This window comes from Protobothrops mucrosquamatus, unplaced genomic scaffold (genome assembly GCF_001527695.2).
Source record: "Protobothrops mucrosquamatus isolate PMUCROS unplaced genomic scaffold, P.Mucros_1.0 scaffold_146, whole genome shotgun sequence".
Classification (NCBI taxonomy): domain Eukaryota; kingdom Metazoa; phylum Chordata; class Lepidosauria; order Squamata; family Viperidae; genus Protobothrops; species Protobothrops mucrosquamatus.
Genome location: NW_015386222.1, coordinates 410,387 through 431,145, shown reverse-complemented (window position 1 = coordinate 431,145; position 20,759 = coordinate 410,387). Strand labels below are relative to the sequence as shown.

Below are 20,759 nucleotides of genomic sequence, written 5' to 3'. Positions count from 1 at the left end.
GTTATTCCAGCTTGCAGGACTGGCCTAGGGCAATTTTTAGAGGGGGTTTTAATTATATTTTAATTAGACTATATTTAAATATTTCCTTTTAATTAATTTTAATCTTGTAATTGTCATTTGTGTATTTTTAATCGATTGTCAGCCGCCCTGAGTCCGCAAGGAGAAGGGCGGGATATAAATTTAATAAATAATAATAATATAAATTTAATAAATAATAATAATATTTGTTTCCAAAATTTCTTATTTTTAACCATAATTAAAATATGTTTAATCTTTAAATATTCCATTTAATACATCTAGTCATCTAGTCCTTTAACTCTTATTCAAAACATTTTTATCCATTATAATTTTCTTAAATTCAATCACATTTAAATATCTAAAATATTTCCTTTATCTAAGTCATTTCAACTTTTTTATATTACTCATATTAAGAAAGAGAATAAAAAAGGGAAAAAAGCATACTATATTATTTAGGGAATTCATCCCTCTTAGAATGACATATATATTCCAAATCCTTTTTATTTCTTTAACCATATTCAAACAAATGTTTCTTTTTTAAGTATTCTCTCTGGTTAAGTCCCATTGTCTATTTTCTTGGTTTCGACTTTAGTCTATTTCCTTTGCCCAGTATCTTTCTTAATCAATGTATTTTGCTGAATCAAAAGGGTTTTCCATATGTTCGTAAATGTTATGTAGATATAAAAAGTAAATCAAGTGAAGTGTCTTTGTACGGGACTTCTGCCTTTCCATGTTTGTTGAAAATCTTTTTCTTTTTCTTTCTCTCTGCTTCTCTTATCATTTCCTTTCTCTCCGATGTTCCTGACATCTCTAAGTCCATTTTATCCAATCTTTTCTTGTCCTCAGATTTATTTTGTAGTCTTAAGGGATAAGTTGTTTTTTTCCCAATTCTTGTGATTTTTCCCCCCCACTAGGATTAAATCATGTTACCTTGTTTTGTTAAGTTCCATCTTTAAGTTTATTCTCAATTCTATATCCATTTATTTGTTTTATCTGCTCCTTCTCTGTTGTTTTCTGGGAATTTTTTTGTTGTAGAGTTAACTTGGAAATAGATTGATTTATATTTTCAAAGTTATTTTGGATTTCTTTGTGGTTTAAAGTCACTGTTGTTTGAATTAGTTGCAGTATACTATATATCTCCTTCTGTGGAGTATTTATGTTTTCTTGATATGTTCTTTCTACATGTCTCTGATCCATGATGGCCAAGAATTTGAGTTTTTCTCTTCCTTTCTTTTCTCTGCAAATAGCTTTAGAGTCCCAACTAAATAGATATTTGTAATCCAAATAGTTCAAAAAAAATTTTTTCTGAAATTTATAATTCTCTTTGTCTACAGCCCAGATTATTGTCTTTTTTTGTCACAGCTGTTCTTTGTTGTTAAAGCTCTGAAGGTCACAAACACAGATTAGCTTTTCTCAGGTTTTGCCAAGTCTGATGTTAAAGTTATAGCTGTCATAGTCTTCATCCACCACTAGATTCCAGAAACTATTTGTTTTTCAATTTCCAAAATGAACAATTATCTTTAAAATGAGAGTCTTAACCATTCAAACAATTTTAGATTTATCCAGATTTAAGTTTTAAATTTTAGGTTTTATATTTATTTCACTTCCATATATTTTGATCTTCCATAAAAAGATTAATTTGCCGCTTCCATTAGTATAAGAATGGGGCAGAAATCCCCCTCCTTCCCTTTCAGAGGTATTTTGCTTCTTGGGGATCTTTTCCAGGAAATTAAATATAGATAGAAAAGAGAACATTGAATTCCTCACCTAGTTTCAAGCACGTTGTTCAAAGTTGTGCTGGTTAGTACTTTTGGACTTCAGTTGCTAGTAGCTTGGCTGGTCGATGAAGTACGGCCAGCCTTTCTCCTGTCAGGTTAGAAGACTTTCCCCAAGTCGAACGGAATGGCCACCACCGTTCCAGAAGCACTGAGGCACCCTTCTTTCTTTGCCGCTGCTCTGGGGTGACTTAGACCCATTTAGTGTCCCCTGACAGGGTAAAATTAGCTGCGGGAGTGTGGAGAATCCGCAAGCCCGCAACTGGTCACTACCACGCAAAACCGGAAGTCAGATTTCCTATCACTTCTTTTGCTGACATGGTATACTTTCAATTTGGCCTCTTTGTAAATAACACAATCCAAATAGTTGTCACAATCTTTTACATTAAAACCTACAGCCAAGTCAGGCATTTTCTGTAATAATTTAAAGCTTGCATGACCCAGTCTTTTGTGTAATAAATGTGCACACTCATTATGCTTTGGTTCATTAGAAATTATTGTTTGCACACTGTCACTAGTTTCCTTGTGGTACAAATCATATAAATTCTTCAGTTTCAAACCTTGAGCACACAACCTGTTATTCTTTAGGACTCTGCATGTACCCTTTATAAAAATTCCGTCATACCCTTCATTCTCTAAGCAAGACACACTCAGCAAATTGTGATCTAAATCTGGTACACATAAAACCTTATCAAACGACTTACCAATACATGGTACATATACTGTTCCTTGCCCATGTGCAAAAGAATTATTACTATTTGCCAGGCTCACATATTCCTGGGCAACTGGTCCCAGACTAGAAAAAAATTTTGTGGTCCTTGTTGATCAGGATGTCTAGGAAGGATCCATTATTACAATATGCTCACTTGCCCCACTGTCCAACAACTAAATGTCTTTAATGTCTTTGTTTTTTGCTTTCACCAAAGAAACCTGTGTGTCTTCCTTCTTCTGTTGTTGTGCCGTTTCTTTCCTGTTTGTTGTTTTAATCTTCTTACTGGGCAATTTCTCTGGATATGTTGAGTGAATCTACATGCAAAGCAGCGTTTTACTAAACAGACTTTCTCTCACACCTTGTTATCTCTGTGAAATGTGCTCATTTTGACTGAGCTGTATATTAATATCATTTGTTTCTTTCTAATCTTTTCTGTTCTTCTTCCAAAAGCCTCCCGGTTACATCTCAGTTAAATCATGCTCATTTATGAACTCAAGGCTTGCTACCAATACATCCCATGTATCATCAAGGGAGCTCAGCACAATATACACTTTGTGCGCTTCTGAAAACACCATTCCTTGTTCTTCTAATTTGAGGAGGGTTTTCCTCATGAACTGGAGGTGATCTGACAGACTTTCTCCAGACTGTAGCCTTGCTCTCTAAAAAGTTTTGGTGAGAGTTACTTTGCTGCATGCCGTCTCCCGTAAGGCAAGCCAGCATTCACTAGCAGATATGAGTCCACACACATGTATTACCTGACTATCTTCCAAGCACAAAAGAATGCTGGTTAGTGCTTTTTCATTTAGTTTTTGCTGTTCCTCATTGAGATCTGCTGGAAGATTGCTTACAGTTGTCCACAAATCCTCCCTCCACAGAAACATCTGCAATTTTAGGCTCTATGAGAGATAATTTGTCCTATTAAGATGAGCCAAAGGAAATCCTCCTCCCATTCCTGTAACAGATAGCACTGTGATGTCTTTACAGGGCAATAATCCTCAACCTTTCTCTGAACCCTACCTCATAGAAATTTTTACTGTCGCTTCTGGATGCTTCTGGGCCCATAACATGTCAGGGAATTGCGCAGCAGGTGTTCAAATGGAGTCAGAGAAGCTGTAGTTTTATATAAATAAATATATTTAACATCTATATTTACAGCAAATAAGGTAGTCAGGCACATCACTATATCATCAGGTAAATTACAGATCAGCATACAGAGCACGCAGAAGAAAAAAGGCGGGAAAAGGGGAAACTTCCCTTTTATATCCAGCAACCAATCATAACATAGATTGTATCATTCAGGAGCTCGTACTCTCCAACCAGTCAACTACCACTATGAGTTCTGACCCATTAATCACTTTACTGTTTCAGCTATTAAATTAAATACCTTAACACACTGCTTCGATAATAATCCTCTAATTCATGATATACAAGATATACAAGAAAAAAATCAACATTATTTAGACATAATTCTAGCAATTACTGATTCAATCTTGAAAGATTTTAGGTATTTATGAATTTAATTCCCATATTTCTGCCAACACATAGAGTATAAGACCACATGCATTTATCATTTAAAATAAAAAATAAACAATACAAGGTATAACATAACAAGAACCTCCCATAAATATAATTGTAGGTTATGAGATGTCTATAGGCAATTTATTTTATGGGCACCTGCTTCAGTATCCACCAATCTTCCTTGAGTCTCATTTGAAAGCACTGGAGTCAAGCATTTTCTTTATTCAAAACTACATCTCTGGACTTCCATGTAAGCATCCTTTTGTTTAGAAATATGCCTATATTTCCCCAGGTTAAAAAAACACACGATGTTCTGAGATGCCAAGGGAGGGTAAGGGGAAGCACCGTCTGTCCAAATGATAGGGTGATTTTCTCAAACTGCCTGATCTCCCCCACCATCTGTAGCCAAAATCCATTTCCAAGTCAAATGTCACTAATACTATAATTGGAGCTAGTCTAATTCCTTAGGTTAAGGAGTTCCCCTGAGATTTTAATTATATTACATGCTATTACATTGTCATTTTTCAACAGCTTTAAGGCAATACATAGCTCACAACAAATTGGTAGCTAGGTCAAAAAGAATGAAATTGTAACAGATGTTTACTTTGTGGTCCCTTTCTTATTATTTTATGGTAGTATATACAGCTTCATAATTTCTGTGCTATATTTTAGAATATATCTAATCTGAATTATACTATAAAACAGCACTGAACAAAGCATTCAGAATGAAATAGTGATGCCACTCTTAAACTAGAGGTTTTGGAATGTAGCAGATAGAACTCCAACAACTCTGGAACAGAAACAAATACTTGTTAGTGGGATGGAATGTAGAACTTAGAACATCATTTACTATGTGAAAGGCAATATGATGCACTTCAGGCTGGATTTGCTCCAAGCTTGCTTTATTTTGAGATGGAAGTAACTGGAGCACTAACAGATTATTTTCTCAATGGAAGATCAAGAAAAGTCAGCAAGTGAATTATAAGCCCTCCTTAACTGTCAGTGTGCGGTCAATAGAACAAACCATTGATAATGTACTATGAAGACACAACACACATACTTTAAATAAACACATATGCCCATGATTAATTGTTTGGGCTCTATACAAGGAGATGCTACACTCGTGCTACAACTCTAAAATGAGGCAAATGCAAATTAGCATTTGATTGCTTTCAATGTATTTTTATGTTTCGGTAACTTTGGAGAACCTTCATCCAAGCAGCTGTCTGAAAATCCTAGGGCACAGCCCGGATAAACTTGTTTTGTTAATGATCTTGCTTTTTGCTGGCTTCAAATAAAAGGCAGGTCTTTTTCCTGGCATTCACAAGCTGACACTAAAGCAAAACACATTTTCTACCTTCTTCTCTGTGCCCCAGTGCTGCAAGGTGTGGACTGAGAACAGCAGAATGTCCTTCAAAGAGTTTCAGAAGGAGCTCAATGCTATTGGTTACAAATTATGGCTTAAACTCCAGAGACTACCCAAAGCTGACCCACTGGAGATCGTCTGTTTTTTTATTATTATCTTATTCATTGGTAAGTATACAACTTCCTGATGCTTGCAACAGATCTGGGCTCAGCTACCATGTTTGATAGGAGCTCTAAATAGTACTGTTTCATAAGCTTATTCTGTAATTTAAATCTTTTCTGATTTGTTAAAGACTATAAAGTTCAGAAGGAACTAAATGCTTTAATTTAGAATGGGATAGTCTAAAGTCTTTATGTATAGTGCAATACAGCAAAGCTTTTCAATATGGTAGCATGTATACAATATTTAAACCAAGCTTTTTGAACTGGATGGCTTCAGATATGCAGGGCTACAATGCCTACTATTCCAAATCAGCATGGTCAATCAACAAAGTAAGAATTATGAGAATAAGGCTTCTGATTTAAAAACTGTACTAGCATCACTTTTGTTCCAGGTTATAAACACTAAGCATAGATAGTCCTTGTTTAATGACTATTAATAGTTACAACAGTAGCAAAAAAGTAACTTTACGACCAGACCTCTCATTTATGATGTTCGCTGGTTTGTAAAGCAAAGGAAAGCTGAACTAAGATCATTAGAATAGTTTCACTTAGCAACTGCTTTGCTTAATGACCAGATTGCCAGTCCCAATTGTGGCCACTAAGCGAAGACTACCTTTAATTGTAAACATGCACATCTCAACATTATACCGAAGTACACACGTTTATAATTGGGCGTTTATCAGTGTAAAAAGAAGGGATACTTGAAGCATTAGAAAGCAGATTGTGTGGAGCAATATGAAATGTCTGGGGTTATATTTCCATGGAAATTTACTTCTGAAATATTCTAATAACATGTGCATATTTGAACCAGCTCTAAACTAGATCAGGAGGAGTAAAAGAGTTCACAGAACAAATGAACATTTAATTAAGGCCCATTAATTTTTAGGAACATAACCATAAATAAAAGCAGCTGAAGAATAATTTAAAGTGTAAAAAGGAGACGTTGGCAGACTAGCCTGAAGAAATCTAAGCAAATTGTTGAGTCTATTCCTCCCCTTTTGAGTGGTCCGGAGAAGAGGAAAACCCAGGATTTGTGGGAAGCGAAACTAAATCCACTAAAATTCTCCTCAAGTCTATGTAGAAGGAGAAGGGTGGGATGTGCACATACCCAAACACTTTGCTTAGGTTTTTTCTGCACCAGGCATTCAGCTATACCTACCTCTCCTTCCACATTTCCTCACTGAATGTGGCAGAAAGCATAACAACAACTTTAAGCCCAAGAAGCTCAACAATTAAAAACACTAAGCCCCAATTTATAATTTGAATATCAAACGTAATAATTCTCACCAACTAGTATTTTGTTGGCATTATAAGCAATCTCAGAAATTACTTTCCAAAGCTACATCTGGAGTACATCTTCTACACTCACTGCGTAGTGGGCTGGGCTGGTTCTCATTTCTGGTCCATTTCCAAAGCCAATATTCTTTGTCTCCTTTCACCTTTCAGTTACGATGCTTTCAATGATGATCATAGCTTGCAGCTTTTGCTGCAGCTGCTTTTACAATGGAAAACCAAAAGAGAAGGCCAAAAGGAGTGAGGTTCAGCCTGCAGATGATTTATAAAACTGAACTGAAAAAAGAACACTGAAGTTGGGGAAAGACTTGGAATGACTCCAACATGGCATACCAACCCATGGAACATAATGGTAAATGAGGAGATAAAATAAGAGACAGAGAGAGAGAGAAGGAAAAAGAGATTGAACCTGAACACAGGACTCTGTTTTACGACAAGGCTTTTGATATGTTGAAAATGCACCACTTGCAATATTTTTCTCTCTCAACCTATCAAGGCAATACAATTTTTAAAATTCCACAAAATTCCAAGTGTAAAATCTGGGCAAACATGCAGAGGAAAATTACACCAGATTTCATTTCCACATTACAGCTGAGGAAGCCCCAGAGAGATCAAGATATGTGCAAGCATTCAGCAGAATGAAGTCTGCTCAACCATTTAAAGCTAAGTTAACCAGAGACACGATAGCTAAGCAAGTCATTCATTCAGAAAACATGCAGGCTTGACGCTGACAAACGAGTTCAGAGACAGCAAAGAAAAGCAGCAACAAATTCTCTATTCTTCCTTCCCTACTAAATAAAAGAATAAACAACTGTCAAAGAGAGGACATATGCTGTAGCTGCTGTATACCCAAGGAAAGCCGAAAGGATACGATAATGCTCACAATGCTGTATTATTTCTTGTCTGTAAAAATTACTGCCTTTTTAATGTTTTGGTGTCTTCTGTTTAAGCTTTGTATATGACAAATCCTTAACTCAAAAAGAGGGAACAAAAGAATCACTCGAACTTATGTTGGGCTTAAGATTTATGCATGTCCTCTATGAATACTCTTGTGAATAATTTATAGTTGTGGTGGGCTCATGTTATATTTAAGGCAATTAAAATATACCAAAGGGGGAAAAAAGGCAACTCTTGGACTATACTCAAGAAAGAGGCATGGTAACAGGAATTCTTCCAACCATTCACTGAGGTTTGCAGTTTAATCCTTTGCTCCCTTCATTGGGATCCTGTGTTTCAAGGTGAATTTATACACGGAGAGATCAGACAGAGTACTGTAAGAGCAGGTTTAATTCAGGAAATGTATGCAGCAGCTGGACAACAGCATTATGCTAAATGGTACAGCAAAAACATAACCAAGAATGAGCTACCCAGCTACAGCTTACAACAGAGTATAAATCCCTTTCCAAAGAGACAGTTTCTGCTTCAGTCGATTTCAAAGGGGGTTATATGTGCACAAGAGAGAAACAATGGCACTTGACTTGTGTAAGTGGAAATAGAAAAGTTGGTGATGGATAACAGTATCTCTGTTGTTCTTTAGAGGTATTGGACTATATCTGTCATCACCTCCAGGAAGACTGTTAAGATTCCTATTGTAGTAATAAGTTAACTATCTCATTTACCACAAAGCGGTTTGACTCCAAATTTAAGGTGAAATAGGGTTACCTGTTATCACAATACAAAATCTCATAGATATCTATCCCATGAATCCACATTTTTAATAATAGATTAATAAACCCTTATTCTGGTTCGGCACTTTAAATATGCTGAATATATATGCCATACCTCAATTAAAACCTTTTTGACTCAAGCTTAGAGCAATGCACCAGTTATATATTGTGCCTGCAAATATTTAATGCTTCCAAATTTCTGCAGTCCCAGGCAAGCTGCAAAACCAAATTTATCAAGCATCCAACCGAGTTGTCATGCAGTGTTGCTGCATTAAGGTACAACTGAAATTGTTTTTCTTAGTGGAAGGATAAGAAACCTATGGCCCAGACATTTAGAGCTATAATTGGGAAGAACCTCAATCAACGTAAGTAAAGATGAGAGATGCAGGGAGCTGCATTTCAGCAACATCTGCCAGCAAGTTCTATTTCTATATGCTATGAAGAGTGATGAAAAGCCTCCAGTATATTTATTCTGGGTGTGCACTGTTTCAGAAGTCACTCCCTTATACAAATGACAGGAATAAGAAAACAGCATCAGCAACCACAGAGACACAAAGATTAACTTGATTTCAAACATGGCTGCTTTTTTATAATTGCACAGCTGCCAGACTGGAGAGAACAAGTCAGTCACGCAAAATGATCCCATACTAAATCATTACCCAGCTTTTCCAACAATACAATGACAGTGCGCTACAGAAAAAAACCCGGTACAATATCCCCAATCTATTAATACTATAATAAATTTAAACCAAGTATTACACTGGAAAAAATGCTTGATTAAAAGAAGCTGAAACCAATGGTAGACCCAAATAACTGTTTTTAAGGATTAGGGAGGAAGTCTTCCAGGAGAAAATATTCAACCCTTTTATTGGACACATCTACTTTTCTCACAAAACTATTAAGAGAATTCAGGGGGAGGGGAAAGGAGCAAAAGTATGTGTTGTATTGAGAAAGGCCTTGCAATGAAAAAAAAAAATAAGCACCTTTTTTGAAATACTAGTTTTGCAGATCTTCAGTGAAGGCATGTAAAACAACTAATACTCTGTTTCTAAAAGAAAAGTCTAGTGTGTACTTTTGTCATCATTCACATCATCATTTTGGGAGGATTACTGTTTTGGCTTTAAACATCTGTAAAATATTTATTGCTCTTAACAGGAAATTATAACACTCATTCCTTATCAAAAGCTAAATTACTGACATATTCTTCATAGAATATAAAGAACAACTGCCTGCTCAAGAAGGCACCTATGTATGACATTTTATAATGACTTTAGATGAAAAATTAATAAAACAAACATCTTCTTGCTAAATAAAGGTAGAACCCCTTCAAAAAGATAAAGCTACCATTTTTCAAGAATGCAAATTCCCAAATGCAGATTTTTCCTAAGATTAGCTTCCATAACTCAATCTATCCAAAATTTCTATATTAACATTTTACTCACTTATATTGTATTCTAATGTAGCCTTAAATAGAAACTACAGCCTTACACGCCCAGATTTTCAATTACCAAAGTTTTATTTGTTTTTAGGCTAATTTAATAAATGCAAAAGAATAGAAAGCAGAATTTCCCCTGAGTGCTATAAAGTATGTGGAATACTACATAGTTTTACAAAAATAAAATCAAAAGCCACGCCTAATTATACTTTTGAATTATCAAGAATTGTGCAGAAAAGAAACTTCATCCAAAATGTCAGATACTCCAGCAATAGTAAATGGACCCTTGCAAATACCTAGGAAAGGGACTAAAAGTAAATCCACAAATATAATGTTCGACTTACAACAGTTAATTTAATGAGTTACAGCATCACTGGAAAAAAGTGACTTGTGACTGTTTTTCACACGACCGTTGCAGCATCCCTGTAGTCACATGATCAAAATTTGGATGCTTGGCAACTAGTTCATATTTATGACAGTTACAGTGTCCTGGGGAGGTCATGTGATTCCCTTTTACGACCTCCTAACATGCAAAGTCAATGGGGAAGCCAGATTCACTTAACAATTGTGTTACTAACTTAACGACTGCAAGCGATTCACTAAATAACTGCGGTAAGAAAGGTTGTAAAATGGGGCAAAATTCACTTAACAACTAACTGTCTCATTTAGCACAGAAATGTTGGGCTCAGTTATAGTCGTAGGTCGAGGACTACCTGTACTGTAGTGATATATAATCTTTGGGTGTGGGGGTGCACTGAAAATACTGAACAAACTTTTGTCTTACTGTTTAAGAGAAAAGAGACCTGGAGAAGTTGCAAAACCCAAATACCAAAAGTGATTAAAGGACTCACTAAGGGATTAGTGAGCATCTAGGAATCTTTTGCTTAGAAGTAAACAACACTGAACTTGGGTCTCTCCAATCTCATCCAGAATCTTCATTGCAAATACCACTTTTATTGTACTTACCTTTATAATGAATATGAAAATAGATAGCCGAGGACCAAAATTTATTTCCCAGCAAATTGGAAAATGGGGAAAAAAAATTCCCAGCAAATTATAAAATTTTCCAGAGTGCTTTTTCTTGTAGTTATGACAAGTTCTACTCAGTTTTGGAGGTGGATTAATCATGGTGAAAATAAATTCATCAGTATTCGTAACAGAACTGCAGATACACCTGTCCCGTAGAAACTTCTGTATTGGAGGAGAAATAATCTGTTGGTGTGTTAATGATTTACTAAAGAATAAATACCCATATTAGATATTCTGTATTTGTAATTCACGTAAGTGAAATAAGGTCTTCTAGCAGACAAGAGTGCATTTGATAAGATTTCCACAGAAGCAAATCACATACAGCACAGAAAAAATCTACACAAAGGTAAGAACAGAGTCATTCTTTTGCTTTTGTATTCTCAAAGTATATTAAAATTATTACAACTAAATAGCTGTTTTATAAGGATTTGGGAGTTGAAGCGATTGCTTTTGGCAAAGTTGTCATCATTCTATAGGAAGTGCTTATGGGATTACAAAAAGTCCTGAAGGCTCACAGATGAATTTTTAGAAAAGTTTTTTTTCTTACTTCTATCTGTATTAGTCTGGCTGAATGTAGTAATAAATAAAAGATCCTTTCAAAATCAAATGTGTAGTGCTATAAGGATGCTTCAGGTAAATGGAGTTACTAACATGCAGATAAATGGCAACGTTTCAAACATTCAAACTGAGTTTGTCCCTATAATAGAGAAATTATTTTCCTTGCCCCTTTCATTCCAAATCAGATTTAAGGCAAAATTTGGAAAGCAAGACTAAATATAAACAGACTGAATCCAGCTAATGTTTAATTTTCAGTCTTTAATCAGTTCACTTTACATTTGCTGATTCAATGCATAATTCATATATACTTTCAATGAAAACAAATCAGGGGAATTACTTTAAAGCTGAAAGTAGCTTTAACATGCTGTATTATTATTATTTTTTTAAATGACATTTCACACTAAGATAATTAGCCATGTCACTTAAAAAGTAAAATGCTAAATATGAGAAAATTCTGTTTGAAAGGTAGAATACTAACATTTGTGAGAGACAGAAAAAATTATGCCCAGCAATACCACTATTGTTAATCACAGGAAAGGTAAAAAAAAGGTGGATTCCACACATCCTAGTACACACAATGCCTGATTTATACTAAGTCATAGTTGATTTAAACATGTTTTTTTTAATAAACCAGAATTGATGGGTTAAGCCAAAAACAGACACATTATTGCTTAGTGCAATGTGAAATACCAGTTAGCCTGTGTTCACATTATGTTCAAATAGTAGCAGAGTCTTGTTAGCAGCCAATCAACTTCTGCCAGTCTATATCAGACATGTCCATATTAGGAAGCAATCAGAACAGTACTTCATTTTTTCCTTAGTCTATTTTAACATTTACGGTATGTTGTGATCACTACAATATTATGGGGCAACATGTTCGGCAGCTTAACTGGGACTGTGACAAGTAATAAGATTAAATATCCTGGCTGTCAGAAGGAGACTGTTGGCAAAACATGACAGGCCTTCAGAATGACAATATTTGCTAGTTTCCTAGCCTAGCAAATGTGATCATTATTGCAGTCATTCAGAAGCTCCTCCTCCAAATTATGTGATTTGCAGAAGGAGCCTTCCAAACCATCGCGAGAATGGAGCCCACTTGCAGAATGGCACGAGGCGGCCCCGGTAGGAAGGCTGTGCCTTGCATAGGCTGGGTGCACCTGTCTGTAGCTGCAGAAGAATGCAAAGATATATGGACTCTAGTGTGGTGGGGCAGGGAGAGGACCTGGGCCTCCCAGGTGGTAACCGAGTGGGAAGAAGGCAAGGGCCTCCCAGCCTGCAGCTAATTTTCATGCGCTGGTAGGCAATATACCTGAGGCAGTCTGCACTCCAGTTAACGACCCACGGAATCCCTTATTGACTGCAACTGGGTGAGCCCAGAATGCGGCCATTGAGCAAAGGGGTCGCATGGGCATCTTGCTTAACGTCTGTTTGGCTCAACAAACAAAATTCTAGTCCCAATTTTGGTTGTAAGTCAAGAACTATCTCTATCGAGTAATCTTATTCCATTTTCCCCCCATACATTTTTAAAGTATAAAATACAAAGAGAATTTTTAAAAAGTAATAGGAAACTGGAGGGGGAGGGGAAAAGAGAAAATATGGAGTAAAGAGGGAAAAGAAAAAAAAAGGCACCAACTTCCAACTCTCTTCAGCACAGGAGAAGATAACAACATCACCTCATTTTTTTTATTTTACACAACAGTATATACTAGCCACTTCTATAGCAACAAACCTATCTAATCAGCAAAAACAAAATCAAAGTTTCATATTCCCCCCCCCCCTGCAAGCACAAAATCCAGAAGCAACTTCCAAATAGAAACAAAATTAAATATATTCTCTTCTTTGGATTAAAAAAACCCAATTTAACCATCTCTGCTTCTCTTTGTTATGGAAAATACTATCTAGTGACCTTATTCCTAGAGCCATCTCTAAGCACTTCTATAGGTAGTCCCTGATACATGACCGTAATAGAGCCTGCCCATTATGGTTGCAAGTTGCAATGGTTGCAAAATAGATCAGTCACATGACTGACCCGATTTTACAACATTTTTTGCAGCAGTCGTTAAATGAACACTGTGGCTATAAGTGCAAATTCTGCAGTTGTTAAGCGAACACTGCAATCGTTAAGCAAACCGTTGTTTGGTACGGCATGGTTTTGCCGAAAACTGGATGTAAGTGCCATTTTTTGGCAAAAACCATTGTAAAATGCAGTTATGTGACTGCGGGAACCTATAAATGGCTGGAAAAGCAGCCAGGTTGCTAAGTGCCCAAAGTTTGGTCACATAACCAATGAGGGGCTTTGACTGCTGGAAGTTAGAATCTGGATCATAAGTAGTCTGAAGTTAGCTCCATTGTAACTTTGAATAGTCGCTAAGCAACTGGTCATAAGCCAAGGACTTACCTGTTCATTTTTTAGGACTATAATAATAATAATAATTTTTATTTGCGGTCACAGACCAAAATGCAAGTGCCACAAAAGAAAACACAAGAAAAATATAATCACAAACAATTAAGCACCAGAAACCTTGGCTAAAGGAAATTACAACGTTCTCCTCTAATAGTTACAGCTCTTAAAAGAAATTTAGAAACCCGAGTAGTAATATAGGAGGAGCCATCCCCTAAACAATATAAGACCAAATTACTAACATTAGAACCAGAGGGATCAATTGCAAGGAGAGACAGTAATTTAATTCTACCTGTGTTATACATAGGGCAGTATGATAAGACATGCTCCACAGTTTCAAGTGCAGCCCAAGGACTACCTGTATTGTTTGAGAATTGCTAGCCCGGAAATAACTTTGACTGGAGAATTTTTTTTTAAAGCATTGTCAATTAAGTAAGTGTACATACACATTTCATTTCCTGCATTCTTCAGGGCCTGGAGACAATGGCAAATGCAAAGCAAGCAGCTTTTCAATTTCTAGAAGACATGAAAACACGGATTCTGACGGATGATTGGGTTCTTGGGGGACTGGTGGTGATGGTTTCATTCGTCACTATCATCATTGTCCTCATTTTGTTTGCTGTGATCTTTGGCTGCTGCTCAACTCAAAGAAAGAAACTAAGTTCTGAGTAAATCATCAGATCACTTGCCTTTACGGAATTGGAACTAGAGTGACTAAGCAGTATAAAGAGCTTCTTCTTCTTGCTTTGTATCTTTTGAGTTTAGGAATGAATGTATCAGAGAAGAAACTGGTGCTGCTAAAGCACAAAACTATCAACTATCATCTGAGGGCTGACTCCAAGTGAAGTTTGCATTAAGCAACCATATTTCTGTGGTGTCTTTGATTCAAAGATGGTGTCTGTTAGCAATGGAAACCTGAACAAGAAATAGCTGTGATCTCAGAAATCTACATTTAATCATTCAAAAGGCCAGTTTTAATACAATACTTCAGATTATGTCTATTTTTTCTGAAGATCATCTACTTAACTTTTTTTTCTAGCAAACTTTTTACGTGCGAAAGGACCTGACCGTTGGTCTACTTACAGCATTTGTTACATCTAAAATCAATGTTATGAACCAAAAAAAATCGAATTGTTATTCAAAATAAAGAATACCCCTAACCCTTTATACAATTTACTCTGTTGTCCAAGTAGATATGCTGTAATATTTTTTCATACAACTTAAGTACAAATTCCTACATGCACACGATGGCTTACCTTCCATGGGTACTTGGATGCTACATCTGAGTAGCACATGTGAATGTTGATTTCATGAAAATTTTCACCAACAATTTGGAGGCATTATGGATAGTTAGGATTTCCATAAGAAACAATGAAAACCTTCTCATTCTAATGGGCCTCAATTGTCACTCATTCAATATGTACCCGAATCTACATATCCAATATTATCCCAACCAATATGTAACCTAGAACAACTCAAGAATAGGAGAAAAAAAATGACCTGAAGCAGCCAGAGATAGGATAAAATATCTGTTATGAGAGTAATCTCTATTCTCATCTGAATTCAGGCAACTGCCATAAAAACTAGGGTTGGGCAACAATTCAAAAGATATGCCATTTGAGCCACAGATGAAGATACTTGTACCAACTGCCAAAAATACTTTAAGCCAAATGTGAATTTTCCTGGGTTTGCATGCCAGCTGTAGAAGGCAGCTGTGTGGCCCTAGGAAAAGATGCAGTTGCTTCAAAGTGTGCCTAACAGGTGTGAAGTACACACACAGAAAGCTGCTGATTCAGATATGCTCTTAATTCAAATCATTGCCCTAATGAAAAGTACTTAGCTAAGGGTCAGTCCAAGTCCCTGAAGGACAATTTGCTTTATACTGTTTTTTCTACATGTACAGTATATGAAAAATCTTTTTCAATTGTCTTTTCTACGTGTTTATGAAAAATCTATTCCTTTGAAGCAGAGCAAGCATAACACCTAACTAAAACCAGGGATATCAAGTCTATAATTGGCCCCAGACTATTGAGCAATGTTGCCCAGATATTATATTTCCTACTTTTATTTTAACCTATCTTTAAAAAGGTAAAGTGAATACAGAATCATATTCTACCTTAAGCTCTGGAAGAAAACATACAAAATATATGAAACTCCAATAGCTTTACAAATAAACCTCCACTATTCCAAGGTTTAGGTAGCAACACCCCCCACCACAAAAAAAATAAAATAAATTTATTTCAGAATAGATCAGCTCATCTTACAATTCTTATTCAACACTGGAATGCAGGTAAATAAATATACGAAATGACACTGTAGTACCCATGAGCAACGAGAATTATGCAAGAATAATGTAAACAAAATTTTATTATCTTCTTGTAGCCTTATTCTACCACAACAGTTACCATTATTTAGGCAACTTGGGCTGATCTTGAAAAAAGCAAAACAGTGTAAAACTTGGTCAGCATTTGGATGGAGAACTACCAGGAAATTGGAAGCTGTGGAGTTCTTGAGGGTCTTTGAATTTGGTTGTTGCTTGCAAACATATCATTACCTAACTAGGGAATGACATTTGTGCCACTGTTGAGCACTGATGATTTACCTATTTGGTAATGAAACATCTGCAAGCCAATAAGCAAGCTTACAGAGTACCTAGGATTCTAGTTCACCTTCAAGCTACATACATTCTCTTCTATTGAAACTTGAACTTGTAGGCTAGATCGGAAAGTTGAAAAAGAAATCCTGGAACAAACCAATGGCAAGCTCAAACAATTGCCAAAATAACTGTGCAAATACAACCATATAAACACAAAGTCTTGAGTTTTTATTCTTATTCTACCGTAATATGGATGAAGTTAACAACTTAGCGCTTTGTAAATGACTGCAATTTGTTAAATATTTGATATCACTGATCATGTTTCTTCAGCTGAATGAAGGTACAAATCCAGAGAAAGCTTTTGAACCTCTTTATTACAGCCCTCAACCTTCAATTACAGCCACCAAAACTATGTAAGAAAATAATCTCTTCGCTAGCCACACATGAGCTACAGTCCTCCCTATTATTGCCTGGCATCTATCTGTGTTATAATACATTAAATGCCCTCTAGAAATCCAGCAATGGCACACTAGACTACATACAAACCTATATTTTCCTATATTTAGCACCTATACATTACTGTCTTGCTGCAAAAGTAAGTTCCTCATGACTGTAGCAGCACAATTTATCTTAAATATAGAATCTATTTTTGCACAGGTTGCAATTTCTACACTAATTACTGAATATCGCAGTTCCTATTTTACACAAGGATATCAGTAACCATGAAGCATCCTATTTAATTTTTCATCCTCAAGCTGTTAGGCTTCACACCTTTTTTCAAAGAAGAGAAGGTTCCCAAAAATGGTAATATAGAAGGCAGATTTTCCACGGATCTTCTGAAGAAAAAACTGAAAGAACACACTTATCAAATAATAAAATTACCACGTTATATCTATAAATATATCTGTAGCATAGAAAAGAGCTTCCAAAGGCCAATAGACATTTACCAACCCATCTGAGTACCCATCCATACTTACACAAGATTTTCAGAGAAGGCGACCATAGCCTCAAAGTCTTTCATCACAGCTTTATCAGACTCCTTCAAGGAACCTCGTTTCTTCTGAGGAAACATAAAACTGAATAAATAAATCTATGTCCTGAAGCATTGAATTCAGAAAACCATTTAGTCACAATAATGTCCCATTAGCTTTAGGTGCATAACGATGCTCCAAACAAACATGCATTTTATTTAAATCCTGTAAAAGTACTGCAGTAATTTGAAACCATAATCTTTATGGGTATACCTCTCCTTCATATAAGAATGCAGCAAATAAGCCTTCTCACATTTTTTTCCTCAGTATTATTATCAATTGCAACATATTACTTGTGAGTAAATAAGAAGAGCCAGATGTGTGTGCATGTGGCTCTTTACTTTTGCAAGGGTAGAGCCCATCTCCATATTTGAATTTGTCTTTCTGTGTATTTTCTATGTTTGTTGTGCTAAGGAATAAAACATATGTAAGAAATCAACAGGAAAAAAATGGATAATACCATGTAGCCATGAACCAGCAGTAGCCTACAGTTATGCTTTTTGGGAAATGTACAAAAAACCTGGAGAAGATGGGAACAAAGCAGTATTTGAGCTTTATTGTGTGGGAAGTAGAGCCAACAAAAAGAATGAGAAACCACAGGCAGCTTCATTATGCATGTTGCTAGGGAGGAAATAACATAAGTCTTTAATGCATTCTAACCTGAAGATAAGTAGTCTGATAAGCAGAACCTGTAAATGTTCTTGAGAAATCTGAAAATCACTGTGTACCATAAAAGAATGTTAACAAGGAAACAAAAGGGAGGTATTAATGCCCCCATAATTTTTTTAGCATATTCTTGCCAGGTTGGGCGATTATGCGACTAACTAATTTAGTGGGAGACCAAAGGTTTGTTGTCCCAAATCAAGCAATGAATTCTGGAAAATTCAGTTAGATGACAGACATTCTAAGTTGTGTATAGTCAATATACCTTTTGGAAGGTACCAATTCATTTGATATCTCTTCAGCTTCAGAAGTATATGAAATTCTGTACTGAGCTACAAATTCTAGAAGGTTTAGAAAATGTATTGTTCATTGAAGATATATTGATATAGGATCAGGATAAACAGGAACAAGGTTCTGGAATGGTGTGAGGAAAGACATCTGAAGTTAAATAGGCAAAAGCTGAAAATTGATATAGACTGATTAAGTTTCAAATCAAGACTGAAGCTATTGTTAGCATGCCAAACCCAAAGAATAAACCTTCAGCAATTTTTAGGTATGGCTAATTATTTAGCAAAATTTGTTCTACTCTGAAAACTCCATTAAGGACATGGAATTTCCCTGGATGCCGGTATATAAGATGTATTTAAATGAATTGAAAGTATTATTGGCAAGTGTACTTGTCAACTTAAATGGAATGGTAGAAACAATTATACAGACTGCAAACAGAAACTGGATGGTTCTGATTTTTATTTGTGTCTTTGAGCTTACAAAANGACATGGCTTTTCCAACAAGCGGGTCTGGCCTAGGGAATTTTAGCGGGGTTTTTTAGGGGATTTTTAAGGATAATTTTAATGATCGGCCTGTTTAAATATTTCTTTTTAATTCGGCTTTTAATTATTGTATTTGTATTGTAGTTTTTATGAGGCTGTTAGCCGCCCTGAGTCCCATGAGGAGAAGGGCGGGGTATAAATGAAATTAATAAATAAATAAATAAATAAATATAATTGGCCCCAGACTATTGAGCAATGTTGCCCAGATATTATATTTCCTACTTTTATTTTAACCTATCTTTAAAAAGGTAAAGTGAATACAGAATCATATTCTACCTTAAGCTCTGGAAGAAAACATACAAAATATATGAAACTCCAATAGCTTTACAAATAAACCTCCACTATTCCAAGGTTTAGGTAGCAACACCCCCCACCACAAAAAAAATAAAATAAATTTATTTCAGAATAGATCAGCTCATCTTACAATTCTTATTCAACACTGGAATGCAGGTAAATAAATATACGAAATGACACTGTAGTACCCATGAGCAACGAGAATTATGCAAGAATAATGTAAACAAAATTTTATTATCTTCTTGTAGCCTTATTCTACCACAACAGTTACCATCATTTAGGCAACTTGGGCTGATCTTGAAAAAAGCAAAACAGTGTAAAACTTGATCAGCATTTGGATGGAGAACTACCAGGAAATTGGAAGCTGTGGAGTTCTTGAGGGTCTTTGAATTTGGTTGTTGCTTGCAAACATGTCATTACCTAACTAGGGAATGACATCTGTGCCACTGTTGAGCACTGATGATTTACCTATTTGGTAATGAAACATCTGCAAGCCAATAAGCAAGCTTACAGAGTACCTAGGATTCCATAGTTCACCTTCAAGCTACATACATTCTCTTCTATTGAAACTTGAAGTTGTAGGCTAGATCGGAAAGTTGAAAAAGAAATCCTGGAACAAACCAATGGCAAGCTCAAACAATTGCCAAAATAACTGTGCAAATACAACCATATAAACACAAAGTCTTGAGTTTTTATTCTTATTCTACCGTAATATGGATGAAGTTAACAATTTAGCGCTTTGTAAATGACTGCAATTTGTTAAATATTTGATATCACTGATCATGATGTTTCTTCAGCTGAATGAAGGTACAAATCCAGAGAAAGCTTTTGAACCTCTTTATTACAGCCCTCAACCTTCAATTACAGCCACCAAAACTATGTAAGAAAATAATCTCTTCGCTACCCACACATGAGCTACAGTCCTCCCTATTATTGTCTGGCATCTATCTGTGTTATAATACATTAAATGCCCTCTAGAAATCCAGCAATGGCACACTAGACTACATACAAACCTATATTTTCCTATATTTAGCACCTATACATTACTGTCTTGCTGCAAAAGTAAGTTCCTCATGACTCTAGCAGCACAATTTATCTTAAATATAGAATCTATTTTTGCACAGGTTGCAATTTCTACACTAATTACTGAATATCGCAGCTCCTATTTTACACAAGGATATCAGTAACCATGAAGCATCCTATTTAATTTTTCATCCTCAAGCTGTTAGGCTTCACACCTTTTTTCAAAGAAGAGAAGGTTCCCAAAAATGGTAATATAGAAGGCAGATTTTCCACGGATCTTCTGAAGAAAAAACTGAAAGAACACACTTATCAAATAATAAAATTACCACATTATATCTATAAATATATCTGTAGCATAGAAAAGAGCCTCCAAAGGCCAATAGACATT

At 35.7% G+C, this 20,759-nt stretch overlaps 1 protein-coding gene across 4 annotated transcripts in view; it reads left to right on the top strand.

Annotated features, from left to right (window-relative positions):
- Positions 1-7,755, top strand: part of SMIM5 (small integral membrane protein 5) — a 33,618-nt gene extending 25,863 nt beyond the window's left edge. For all 4 annotated transcript variants that reach the window (XM_015819219.1, XM_015819203.1, XM_015819195.1 and 1 more), the window contains 2 exons: positions 5,400-5,556; positions 6,997-7,755. In XM_015819219.1, coding sequence (XP_015674705.1) covers positions 5,430-5,556; positions 6,997-7,112 — 243 coding nt within the window. In that variant the 5' untranslated portion in view covers positions 5,400-5,429 and the 3' untranslated portion in view covers positions 7,113-7,755. The remainder of the gene's footprint in view (positions 1-5,399; positions 5,557-6,996) is intronic.
- Positions 7,756-20,759: the final 13,004 nt, after the last annotated feature.